Raw genomic sequence first — 14,595 nt, forward strand, 5'->3', positions numbered from 1 at the left:
ATATAACCATAACTTAATTAGTATTTTAATACTTAATTAATTTGTGATTTAAGGTACCCATTAATAAAATACAATTAATAATTAACAAGATCTTGTATCACTTTGATACTAAAATCACAAGATTCCAAACTCTAGTACTCGGTGCAAAAGCGCGTGATTGTTTTTCGTTTCTTTTTATTTTTGTGTGAATGTCGGACTCTTTAGTGGAAAATGTGGGTCCTTTGGTAAAAAGAAGAATAAAAAAGAAAATATTTTCTTTTGCAAGAAAAGGAAGGAAGAAGGAAGAAGGAAGGAATGACATCCACAGGAAGAATCACATAAAAATCAAAATCAACAGGAACCTTTAGTGCATGCGGCGGAGGGTAGTGTGTGAATGCTAAGAATTTGAGATTACACATTCACATCTATTCGAAGACCACTGGTTTCATTTTCATACACTAGGATGAGAAAATATTCCACGTCTGGTTTACAAATTAGACCATGTTTTGGACCCATGATGTTTACTCTTCACTAATCACCATCAATGTTGACTTCAGAGTTGGAAGAAAGAAGAAAATGTCGAGTGTGTGAATGCTAAGAATTTGAGATTACACATTCACATCTATTCGAAGACCACTGGTTTCATTTTCATACACTAGGATGAGAAAATATTCCACGTCTGGTTTACAAATTAGACCATGTTTTGGACCCATGATGTTTACTCTTCACTAATCACCATCAATGTTGACTTCAGAGTTGGAAGAAAGAAGAAAATGTCGGTGCAGTTTCCAAATCCATTTTGACTTCTACTTCCTCTATCATTCTAATCTTCTTTGGTTCAGTTATTCATTTTCCTTCAACTTTTTTTTTTTTTTTTTTGATAAAAATATAGCAATTCAACTTTGATCTTGATCTTTCAAATGTTTTATATTTCATTCTCACCACGTTTAGTAGTCTTTTGTTTTACATGTCTAATGAAAGTGAAAACAACTATATATATGAAGGAAAAATTAAATGAACTATATTCTTTTCATTATTGAATATTATCATGTTTTCATCTCTAAAATATACATTCCATTAAAAATGCCGACACAAATAGAACATAAATAATATTTAAGAAGAAAAAAAAATTTACCCATCATCTTTATACTTATTCAATAATGAATGTTAATATCTAGAAATTAAATAACTTATTTTCTCTTTTTTCCTGATACTTTTTATTTTATAGATATGATAAGATTTGAAACTACAGTGTCTAATTTATGATGATTACTCTTTACCATTTACTCAAGATACTGATGAATTGGTTTTTGTCTTTTTATATTATAAATATAATAAGATTTGAAACTATAGTGTCTAATCTATAATAATTACTCTTTTACCATCTAGCAAAGATACTAATAGATTGTTTTTGGTCTTTTTATTTTATAGATATGATAATATTTGAAACTATAGTGTATAATCTATAATGATTTCTCTTTATCATCTAGCAAAGATACCAATGGATTGTTTTTGGTGTGGACCGGATTCTAACTTAAGTTCTTTATTCAACAACAAAAAACTTTACTTGTTGAGCTAACTAAAATCTACTCTAATATTTTTAACTAGATTAATTTTTTAAGAGGAATATTTTGGAAATTTAAATAAGACTTTGAAAAGTTTTAGTGTTGATTGCTTTTTTCTGAAAATATGTGCATTTATTAATTGAGTTCATCATTATGTGATGGAAAGAGTATTAGTCACTCCCCATTTTAGTCAAGCATAATAAGACTTGTAGTTTAGCAACTTCCACAAATAGCAATATAGAGCAGTGTCATGATTGTCATCCCTCAGTAAGTTACTTACGCATACAATGGAGATTTTTTTTTTCTTGATAAGAAAATGGAGAAAAATTAATACACCTTTTAGGGATAACGTTTATTCAAGGGAAAGGATCAAAAGAAAGACTAAAATTAACACTAATGAAAATAGTATATATATATATATATTAAGAATGTAATAAAAAGTATAATTTTAAATATGATAAATTAATAACAAAGAAAAATATATGTGACCGATCCTATTTAACCTGTTGAAGATTCTTACCTATCTTAAAATTTTGAAATTAACACTTTACTAGTATAATATGTGACTACTGTATCATATTAATAATATAAGAAAACAAAATAGTTCTATAAGTCTATCACATTAGTATTTGCATGAAAGGTAATATAAATAATATATTGACTGGCTTTTAGAATTTCAAATGCTAAACAAAACAATCAAGATCTAGATAAATTTTCTTTTTTATAATACAATTAATCAAGATAAACTTAGAATCCCATACATGCATGATTCACATATAGACTATAATTCTTAACTAAAAATCATATTTTGACCAAATAGTAATTTGCTTGTGACGAGTGCACATACATCATAAATTGGGAAAAATATTTCTTAGAAATGATTATAAAGAAATGTGAGAATCAACGCACTGCACAAAATGGACCCCAACCCCCACTACGTACGTTGGTGTTATTTTTTTTTTTTTCATTAATATTTTGTTTTAAGCTTGAAAAGCAAAGAAGCATATTTTTGCTTAGGTGTAGATCTACAGAGTTTCAATAATTCATATTGAACACTCCAATTGCAAATGCCTAACTGCTATCATTGAATGGGAACGCATAGACGGGATTTCAGTCCAAAGCCATAGTTTTGCTGAGAGAAATATATTCAGTTGGGTATATACTACTTTTTGTCATAACTCATAATCTTCAGCTACATGGCTTAAAACAAGTACTATAATATATTGAACATCAAGAGATTGACTTAGTGGTTCCTAAAATTTTGTGATATCTATGAGATTTTGGGTTCGAAATATCATGCTAGCATCTTAGAACTACTCTTAAAAGATTATTTCCTATAATAATCCGTTGTATATGGGACAGAGGAATTGCATACTCGATGGAATAGTTAAATAATCGAAGAAGTTTGAAATTTTAGTTACCCTTATTTGTTAGAAAAAAAAGTAGTATAATATATTGAGCCGCATTTTTGTTAGTGTAAACAAACCGAACGCATAAGCACATGCACCAAGAGAAAAATACAAAAAGAAAGAAGAGAAACAACTAGGTAAGTTCTACCAACATATTTAATACCTTAATACTTTCTCTTAAGCGCGTTTAAGCCTACAGTGTCCTTATTTGCTCAGCTCATACGCATGTGATAACTAGTAAGAGAGTAAACTTCGACAAAAGTCAAGGCTTTATAAAATTGTTTTGTTGAAAATTCCTTGACATCAGGTTCCTCATTCATGTTGCCAACAAGGTCTAGTGTGCGTGGCGGTGGGTGCTGTCCTGTTTTGCTGTGCCTGTGATTATTCTATGTTTCGTTTTCCCCCCATGTGTTTCCTTGTACCACTCAAATGACCATTTTTGCTAAACTCTATCTCGAGGTGAGGTGGTGAGAACCTACCTTTACATATATGGTGAAGATTACCAAAGATTTGGGGCCAATCAACTAATGGAATATGACAATGTAACAAAACTATATATTAAGGATAACTACAAGAGAAATGAAGAGGATTGTGGAGTAGATTAGGCAGAACATGGTTGGACAAAGGTTAATATTAAGCTTAGACACTCTATTCTGTTCCAATCTATACTTGAGGTCCCGATCTTGATAATGAATGAGTCTTAATCACTGTCAAAATAATCAGCATCATCTGTTAAGTCCAACAGTTTGAATTGCAGAAATCAAGCCCATTTCCAAATCCCATTTAGTAACTGTCATACTAAAGAGTGTGTTTGGGATAAGCATTTAGCTTTTAGTATTTAAATACAATTTTTTAAAACTTCATTTTTTCTCGTCTTCAAACTTTTTAAAAGTGTAAGTGTATTTTAACACACTTTTAGCAAAATATTTTTAGCGAAAAGTTAGATAAACTCATTTCAAACAAACACTAAAGCAATGTATGCCACTTCCACTTGGTGTATGCCAATGGGAGGGTGGTGTGCACACACTTAGGGACAAGAACCTTAAAATCACCCCCTTTCCATTTCTATCAGGTGATTTTGATTTTGGTCAGCCCCTAGTTGGCCAGAATGGTTTACCAATCTCTAGAGAATCAATAAGTCTCTAAAAAAACCCTGACACCCTCATTTCAAACAAGGAAGAACATCCCTAAAAATCAGACTGAAACCTTGTTGGATTCACTCTATACTTATTTTTCTCTCCTCGCCAAAATAGAAGGGCAAATTCTTTGAGAGTTAAATTGATTTTTTTTTTTGTTTTTTCACCACTAGTTAGCTAAACTCTCACTCTTGGATTCCATCTAATACAACCTGTTCATCATTTCCTTTTCTTTTTCATTTTTTTTTTCATTTCTTGTCTTGAAATTACTAACCTTTCATTTGAGTCTTGTTAGATCTTTCCATCCTTTTTTTAGGTGCCTAATACCTCTCTAGAACGTACCCTAACTTCAAACTTAGTCTAGGTTGATTAGGCTTCACATATATGGTTTCAAGTAGTTCTTGGAACTACACTCAGGTGGCAACTGAAGATTTATAAAAAGGATTATCGAAAATTCAAGTAGTTGAAACTGAAGCAGCTACTTTTGAAGTAACAGAAAGAAAAGCAACAATTGGAGTAGGAGTGGTTGATATTGAAGCAGCTACTTTTGAAGTAACAGAAAGAAAAGCAACAACTAGAGTGGGAGAGTCAAAGTTGAAAAGAGGATTTCTTACTTTTTTCTCTCATTCAAAGCGTGTTCCTTTCTCTACCCTTGCCCTTTAGGCAAGTGATATACTCCTGGGCTCATGTTCATGGTGGGGCCCACATCAAAGTAAACTTGCCAAAAGCACTTGTGTCGACACACTTCGAGTTGGCCACTCAAATCCCTTGGTTGGTGCTTATATTTTTGGATATGCTTGAGTGATCACGTGCTTGGATGGTCACATACTTAATTAGCCATAATGTTTGGAAGATTTACTTCATGCATTTTCTTCATTTTGTTGCTTTATTGTATGATTTACTTAGGGTTAGGGTGCAAATGCATGTTAATAGTAGTCTATTTAGTAATGTTCATTCAAGTATAATCCAATAATACAAGTGAAGGGCTAGGTGGTTTTGGATGTCTAACATCTTCCTAAAAGGGCCATTAAAGCTTCGTATATGCAATTCAAAGTGTTTCTTAGACCTACAATTTGGTAGCAGCTCCTCTCTTCTCCCTTGCCTTTGAGGCATTTGATCTAATACGTCAACAATCTCATTGTAGAAAACTTCCAATTTTAATTTTAATGTCTATTTATAACTACAAAAAACAGTAATCTCTTTTCCTGTTTTGGAAAAATTACAGATAACACCCCTATGGTATAAAACATGGATATCTTGGGTTTTATTTTGTAACACTTACATCCCTTATGGTTTGATTTATAAGGCATTTACCTCCCATGTGTTTTCTTTATAATGCATTTTTGTTAATTTTCATGAAAATTAATGATGTGACAAACACCAAGAACATACATGGGGAAAAGAAAAAAGATTTTTCCTCCTTAAAACTTATGCCTTATGAACATATACAAACACAAAACAGTGAGGTTAGAGCAAAATTTTTCTTCAATTCTTTCTCTGTATGTGATGTTGATACCTGTAACACCATCAAATTCCATTGAAGTTATTGAAAATGGCTCATAAATAAATCACAAGTGAGGTAAATGCCACATGAAGCAAAACACAAGAAAGGTAGATGACAAAGAAAACACCTGGGAATTTCATGTTTTATGGGTATACCACTTTACCCTCTCTTTTTTTTAACAAAATAGAAACACAGACTACATTACAAAGCAAAGAATCAAGTTAGTGATGCATGCCCCAAAAGAATTTACTTGGGCCATATTACCCCCAAAGTAATTCCACCTCTGGGTTTCATTTTGCTGATAGCGTGAGTTTTTTTTCTTTTTTTTGAGAACCTGATTAACGTGAGTTTGAATTAGTTATTTTCTTCATTTAGCTTTTTAACTTATTTTCTTGAGTACAGCTTCTATAAAACCTCATGCTTTTTAGATTGAATTGCCCATTTTTAGCAAATGAGTAAATAAGCTGTCAGCAAAAACCAAATCCATATTCATCACTTTGGCAAGTAATTTCAGCTCTAGGTTTCATTCAGCTTAAAATTTCAACATTCAGTTGTATCCATCTGGACCTCTCTATCTCTGTCTCTTGCTTCTTAACTTGAAGTTATCCAAGGTGTCAAGGAAAGTGGAAGACCTTAGCAGCTCTAATTATATGATCAATTGTGCACATTAAGAACAAATTGTCAGTGTTGTGTATAGAATTGGAGGGGTGAAAAGTCCTTCTCTAAAACAGTGGCTTCAAACTTGTACTCAGGCAGTACTGGATCAGGATAAAAATTAAGGGATTGGATTATGTACATATAAGCAAAGCCAGGGTAACCCTGAGCAGGAGCACAAGAAGCTTCAGCTAATGGCATAACGTAAGACCTTTAGGAGAAGCACAAAATGTAAAGGTAAGAAGCTTTTCAATTTTAAATCAACTGTGAGAAAAAAAAATAAAAATTATTTTATTATGAGAGAAGCAGATAATGATTGCATTGCCACTATCAACATGCTCCCACCCTAATTCACGACTTCTATACTTACTTGCTTTTGTGCATTCTTTCCTTGGTAATTATCTACCTTTGCTCCCATTACCGATCAATCTGCAATAGCCTTTAGGCAATGCAAATCGAGCTACATCATACACATAATTCCTTGCATCAGTCCAGTACAAATCTTATGGAGTACATATAGAGTAATAAGTGGCCAAAGACAAGTCTCTTCAAACCCAAGGAACAAGAAACCTTTAAACAAAATCTCACTGCAGCAATTCCACTCTATTTGGAGTCATGTCTTCGTCAATCAAGCCAAGAAACTGGATGGCCAGACTTCGAATTTGTGTTGCATCTTGTGAACAATTATCTTTTCTTTCATAATAAGGCCTATAATATACGGACGAAAAAAAAGGCTGTCCATAGGCCATGCATCATCAAAGTTAAGAAAGAAACGTCCAAGGAGAGAATGTGAGAAGCAATATTTTTCCTGGTGAACTCAAGGTTTTTGATACTGATGCCACTTCTGTGAGAACCAATTTGAAAGGTTAACTACTACAAAGCCAAGGAATACCTGCAATGCGTAATTGATATACAAATAAGTGGCCATTGCAACCAGCAAGAACTTGCTTTCTACACAAACAATAGTAGCTAGCATTGATTATTATAAACTTGGGATTGGTTTTTCCACAACCACTAATTAATGGAAACCTTTTCTGCAGGGTGGGTACAATATAAAAACTGCACTAGCACTAGCACTATATTTATATATAATAAAAACAAATTCCAAAACCAAGCCCTATAGTACCAGCAATAATGACGTACATCATTTACCTGAGCTGAACCAATAATATAAATTATTGAATAGTGCTGTCCATGAATCAACATGTCCTCCATCATGGCAAGAGGGATGGTAAGCGAAGCACCTAGTGCTGCTACAAGTGGTGAGGTCCAAACAACACCTAATGCCCTGGTAAGTATGATAAAACTCTGATCAGAAGAGTAAGATCATTAAAATTCATCGAATTGAAGTGGCAAAAGGTTACTCTCCTAACATACCAGAGATAGTCTGAGAGAACACTTCCAACAAAACCATTGATGAGAATAACTTCTTCCACTTTAGCAGAGGTGGGGAATTTGAACTTTGGTTCAATGCCCATAGCAGTAAGAGGCCACACTGAGATAGAGAATATAAATTTAATCATTCAATGTCATGCACGATTAAAATGAAAGAAAATAGACAGTGTTATGGTTGAGACTTCCAAACCCCTTCTTGATTTCAAATTTGTGCATAATCTTTTATAATAACAATAATGGAAATGAGATAACAGGTCCTATTGTATAAGTCCTCTAGATGCTCATCAAATAAGATTGGATACAATTAGAGTCATGAATCTTACATCATATTAATTGGCAGTTCTACCAATTGCTTATCATCCAAAGTTAAAGTATGCATTTGATAGAACTTCTATTGAATTCTATTTTTAAATTTGAACATAACGTATATACTCAAATATTATAGGGGAAGCTCAACAACCCCCAAAAAAAAAACCACTTAACTTCATTTTCCAATAATGATCCTCCCTCTGATTTATACTACGGTTATAGTGATCTGGGTTATCTAAATACAGTGATAAAGGTGAATGCAACATACTGAAAAGAAATGCTGCATGCAAAATTCTAAAAAATATCTTAAGGAGCAAACTAGTCCATGGATCAAACACAAAAGACAAATAAGAGAGCTATATGACCATCCATAATTTATGACTCAAAAAGGGAGTTAATGAGAATGTGAGATAAAATGAGTGATCATGGAAAAACACACATAAGGAAATGGATTATTGAAATTTTAGAGGAAACACCTAAAGGTGACAATTATGTGCAGAGAAGGCTAATGGTTCACAAGCAAGGAGTCATATAGTTTTAGTTAATGGTTATATAACAAGTTAAAAACTAGTAGTTCAATTCATTCCTACTTTTAAATGCTTCAACTTGCTTCATATATGCCATATTGTTTATTGTTGTGCCAATATTGTGCTATTCAAAACTACAAGTATATCAGTATGTCCCCATTCTATCATCCCTCATATTCTGAAAGCATCATTAAACTATACTGTTTCCTGATTAAATATAACATTTTTACTCTGTAAACCACTGACACAAACACAAGAATGGTGCTGAACCTGTATTGTTTACAATTAGCAAGTCAAGATCCAAATTGCTTACCAAAAACAAAACTCAAGCCCCAAATTTACAGTACCAAACTCTCAGAAATGTGGTGCATGTGTAAAATTAAACATACATTGAAAATTAAAAAGGATCTTCTTTTCCAAAAAATAACAATGACTTTGGAAATTAACAAAGAAAAAAAGAAAATAGCATAGCCTATTTCTAAGATGAGAGACCAACAGAAACATTTACTAGAAAGAGCCACAGATACAACAGAAGCCAACTCATGCAAAAGAACTGTAGCATATCATATACTTTTTCTTTGGCAGCTATAATATATCATATACAGTAACAGGACTTTGGAAAATCTAGCAAGCCTTACTGAGCCACCAAAGAGCAGCAAGTGTGAATAATCCCATAAAGCCAAATAACTTTTGCACATCTACCCTTCCACCCCCTCCAGCAAACTTCTTAAGAAGCACTGCATTAGTAGTTTTGCAACAAAGACAATCATTATATTGCATTACAAAAAAGACATAAATATTCCATGAATAGAAAGAGAAGATATTCAACCGGTAAACAGTCCATAAGTAATAGATGACAGAATAGCAAAAAGATCACCCAGAAGCGAATGCTTCCCATTTCTGAACACAAAAAAGCAATCATCAGTCACTGCTTAAGAAACATGCTTTATAAAGTTCAAGTTAATAAAAAACTTAGTCAACCAAAAACAAAAAGTGCCAGAATATGTAATGTATTGCCGGCATTTAGCACCAAGTACATTACACTAAGAATGCTCAACTACATTTGAGAGCAAATCACAAAAGTAGTTAGAGATTAGAGTCAGCTTTTTCAGATGGAAATTGTTATTTGTGATGTTGTCTTTGAAAATATATGGGTTCAAAGTTCTGTAACTCATATATCATCCAAGATTTGCACATACTTTGATCATCAGACTAGAAATCAAAACTTGATGGAGCTTGAACTCTTATTCCCCATGAATAGGCTCAGTGTGACTTACAGAGCTCTTATATCTAACAATATAAGTATGTAATTCAGCCACATTCATATATGATCTTAATGATTTCACTAAACTAAGGAAACGAAACGTACTTAAGTGTGCTTAATTGTGATTCATCTGTAGCTGATACATTCCCCAATGTGGTCATGGCAACACCAGCCATGCTAACAACAACAGCAACTACTTTAACGATATCTATAGATTCTTGACCCAGACATGCACCAATTAAAAGAGTGAAAAGTCCTGAAGTTGAAGACATCAGTGTTGTACTGGCAACGGTTGTTCGTGCAAGGGCAGCATTTGTTAGATACTGCAGAAAACAAACTCAATTATGCTTCTTCACAAAAGATAGATACCTACTCATTCTGTAAGCTGATAACCTAAAGTTTCCTGGAACATTATCTATCAAATAGATAAGAGTTGTGTGCATACATAATAATGAGTAATAATATTTTATTCCAGATGTTACAGATCAAATGACCACATAAAAGTTTGACAGGATGTGTGAACAATCAATTCTTAGAAAATTATAACACAAAGAAAAGTACCGAAACAAATAGCATGGAAAATGAATAATGATTCTGGAAGAGTTGTATTTTTTATTTATTTATTGGTAAATTACTCACACAGCCAGTGGATTGTGAACCCAAGACCTCATCCTCCACCTAGCACTTGCAAGAGGAGGAGGTGTCTGGTAAGCTAGTGCTCATTGGCAAGAGTAGTGGAGGCAATATGTATTGCTCAGGGTGTTATGATTTGCAAAAAAAAATTATTTTAAAAAAAATTTATATGCGTAATTATTTTTTAACTTAACCTATTTTGTTTACCATTAAAAAATATATTGATTACCCTGACTTAAGAATCCCAAAAATTTTGGTTCAACAAAAATAATCTTTGCCCCCCAAACATAATCCTTAACCCCTTAAACAAAATAAAAATAAATAAATAATAAGAATTAGCCAAAATAACAGCAAAAATATCCCAAACAACAACATGATTAGGCCAAATAACAATAAATAAATAAAATATTCAACAATAAGCCCATTCAACAAAAAAATAAATAAATAAAACCCCTAAAAAAAAGGCTATTAGACTATTTTAACTGTCATTGGTTTGGCAGCATTATTTGGTATAATTGAGTATTAGATTTTGCATAATTAAATTGCCTTAATGGCTACCCTAGAAAAAAAATTCCTAAATCCGCCAAGCAAGAGTTGTATTTTCTCAAGAGATTCAAGGAAAAGCAACATTTAAGGAATCAATTGCTTTTTTTTTTTTTTTTTCCAGGAAGCAAGTCAAATGATACAAATGAAAGCTCCATGAAGATATTACAGAAACATGCAAGGATCTCACCTCAGTAAAAAACCAGAGAGGAGCAATGCAAAATCCAAATTTAGCTATTTCCTTTGTAGTAATCTTTTTGTCATCCTTCAGTGTGTCTATATCTTTTGCAGATTCAGAAACTAACAGTTTAACGTCCTCAGAATAAACATCTATGCAAGAGTCTTCTTTCCCTAACTTTTCCTGAGGTTCAATTTCTAAAATACTATGCTTCCCATTTTGTTTTGCAGTAGAATCAAGTTCCATAGAGGGCTCATCCACAGTTTCTGCATCATCTACACTTTTACAACTGTGGCATCTCAGAAATTCTAGTAAGCAATCCTTAATGAACGCGACTGGAAGATAAACTACCAATAGAGAGGTTGCAAGATATGCCACTGCAAATGGCTGCTTGTATTCTCTGAAGACACCCTGTTGCATGAATACTAGTTAGGTGTTCTAGCAGTCACAATGAGAATCAAACAAAAGAAACTAAATTTGTAATTAGTCCCACAGCAACATAAACTGAGTAAATGTACTGCTTCACTTGTGGAAGAAAATGGCTTTTACGTATCAAATATCAAGGACACAGAAATCCTCTACCTTGCATCTACTATAACTTAAAGAACTTCAGAACAATGATCCTTGCTTAAAATCTTAAGCACATTATATTGTTGCAAATGAGCTTCATTATGACCAAAGTCATTAAATAATAAAGCAATAACAAATCAAACTTCAATAATATCAAATGGTACAAATGTAGTGTGGCGCTCATTCTTTATACATAGGTAATTGGGTGAAGAAGACCAGGTGCCAAGAGAGTCAATTTCGTATCAGAGATTGTACTGGTTTAACCAGTGAAACGATATATTTCAGTACCGGTCAATACGTTTCGTGTTTACCGATATTTTTTATATTTATAAATATATATATATATATATTAATAAATATAAACGTTTACCATAAAACATTACCTCAATTCAGAACAAATTATTCATGATTTTAGACTTTAGTATCAATTAAAAGAAAAAAAAAAACACAATATTAAAAAATAGAAAGTTTAATTATTCATTGCATACTAAGAAAACAAATAATACTAATAAGTTAATGCAAGTAAGTTACCATTCTACCCTTATACAAATTCAAAAATTACAAAACTATAAAAAAAAAAATGCTTTTTTTTTTTTCTATCCTCTACTGGCTGAATATATATTAATAAATATAAACGTTTACCATAAAACATTACCTCAATTCAGAACAAATTATTCATGATTTTAGACTTTAGTATCAATTAAAAGAAAAAAAAAACACAATATTAAAAAATAGAAAGTTTAATTATTCATTGCATACTAAGAAAACAAATAATACTAATAAGTTAATGCAAGTAAGTTACCATTCTACCCTTATACAAATTCAAAAATTACAAAACTATAAAAAAAAAAATGCTTTTTTTTTTTTCTATCCTCTACTGGCTGGTAATGCTCGAAATTAGCTGGGACAACCGGTATTTAAACCGATACAAAACGTTGGTATTTCGATACCAGTATACATAAGGATATGGTATTAACCACCTTGCCAAGTGCCCAAAAATGATGTTTCTAAGAGTCACAATTAGACCCATTAGCTTAAACAAAGTGGATAATAATAAATATTAATTCCAAAGCCAATTTGATAGAAACAAGTGGAACTCACGGTCAACCCCAACCAAGCTCATTGTGTCATAAATAATAAACCATTGAGCAATAAGTCTAAAATCAACACTGTGGATGCCAAAAAAAAAAAACACAAATAAACGATGTATAAGTAAAGTACTTGTGGATGCTTTTGGCACTGTTTGGTTCAACTTCCTCTATTAAGATTATCAGATTTGGGGGCCACTTTAAAGATATCAAACTTTCCTTGGCAACCTCGGGAGCCTTTGTTTGTCACTAAGCACTAGCCCCAAAAGTAAAAGTGAAAAACCAAAAATAATGCATTTATTGATGGTTATAGGGACCCACCACCAGAGCAAGATGGTAGTGTGCACCCCACCGTTCCTGAAACTACAGGAGAAGACAAAGTTCGTGATATTATTAAGAGGAAAGTCATGGAATAATCTTTATCTACAGTATCCGATAGCAAGGTAGAAACAACTATTTTTTTCATTCTCAATGTCTTATCTACCATAAGTTAGACATAATACTCAAAACCAATGCGTATTTCTAATTCATAGACGATGCAAGAACAGTTACCACCTAGAATACTACCATAAAATTTGTTTTTTTAGATAAATGAGCAGACTTTTTAATATGAACAACTCTTGGATACAAGGACAACAAGCAGTTCAACAAAAAGGGTACTGCAGAAAACAATCAAACAAAAACCAGCAGGGAAAGCACGGCAACAATACTAAGCCAACACGGCTAGAAGGAAAAAAAAAATTCAACATATGAAAACAGCAGATTCTAACCAAAAACTCAAAATTTCTGTGTGCCTTTAAAACTGAACAGGGAATGTCCCACGGATTACAAAAAAATCGCGTCTGCAAGGAAATCTTAAAGTTTCTACAGTAGCCAACTTGGATTTCACATACCATTTGGAATTCAATTACTACCATAAATTCCATTAATATGTATTCATTTTAATTGACAAGTGCTCATATTAAGCTTCAAAGTCGACCCAGAGTAATCAGATATCATCTAAAGGCATCTGACGTACAAAACAATATCAAAGTCTGCAACAAAATCTCATTCTAATCAACACCCATTACTTAAAAATTTCTCAGCCATAACTGGCTGAACCAATAAATAACATAGAGACTAGAGAGAGAGAAAGAACTGACCTGGGTGACTTCTGCAGAAGTGACCCACATGATCACAACACTGACGATGAGAAGCAACCCTCCCTTGTATTTCCAACTCATCATATCTATGATGAAACCAAGAATCACTATCTTTGTCTTTGTGCTATATATTATGTTTCCCTTGCTTCTTTTTCTCAGTCAAACGAAGGCTAACAATCACGCTTGGTTGCTTATTGTTTTATGAGGGACGTGAAAACTTGGTAGGCTTTTACAATTCTTCCGAAATAGTGATGGCTTGGCCGCTTCTACTTCTATCCAGGAATAAGGAAAGCTAAAAAGAAAGCAGAGACAAATGAATGCTAGTGTCTGTGCGAGTGCTTTATGCCTATTGTCATTTGATCTCGGGACGAGAGGGGGGTGGAAAGTACGTTACGTGTGTCTAAAAGAACAATAAACAAACAAAATAAACGTCCCACATATTCCTTGGTCCTTATAGCTGTACCACCAAATTTTGGTGTTCTTTTATATAACCAAATATGGCAAATTTTGCGCTACAAGCTTGTATAAAAAAAAGAAGCTTATATAAAAATCCTAGGTTGCAGTTTCTAATTTATACTTAAAGATTCAAAAATTTGGAAAAAAAATATATCATGGAGCAAAGTTATATGTTGAAAAATTATCATATCTATAAATATATATATATATATATACACACACACACTTAAAAGAATACTCAAA

At 32.6% G+C, this 14,595-nt stretch overlaps 1 protein-coding gene across 1 annotated transcript; it reads right to left on the reverse strand.

Annotated features, from left to right (window-relative positions):
- Positions 1–6,514: 6,514 nt before the first annotated feature.
- LOC112024362 (uncharacterized vacuolar membrane protein YML018C) lies at positions 6,515–14,313 on the reverse strand. Its single transcript, XM_024057000.2, has 8 exons — positions 13,897–14,313; positions 11,109–11,507; positions 9,848–10,065; positions 9,308–9,378; positions 9,117–9,215; positions 7,625–7,742; positions 7,400–7,535; positions 6,515–7,139 (listed from the first exon to the last, which is right to left on the reverse strand). Exons 1-8 carry the CDS (start codon positions 13,978–13,980, stop codon positions 7,065–7,067), a joined length of 1,200 nt encoding a protein of 399 aa, XP_023912768.1. The 5' UTR covers positions 13,981–14,313; the 3' UTR covers positions 6,515–7,064.
- Positions 14,314–14,595: the final 282 nt, after the last annotated feature.

Source organism: Quercus suber, unplaced genomic scaffold (assembly GCF_002906115.3).
Source record: "Quercus suber isolate HL8 unplaced genomic scaffold, Cork oak 2.0 scaffold_25, whole genome shotgun sequence".
NCBI classification, from domain to species: domain Eukaryota; kingdom Viridiplantae; phylum Streptophyta; class Magnoliopsida; order Fagales; family Fagaceae; genus Quercus; species Quercus suber.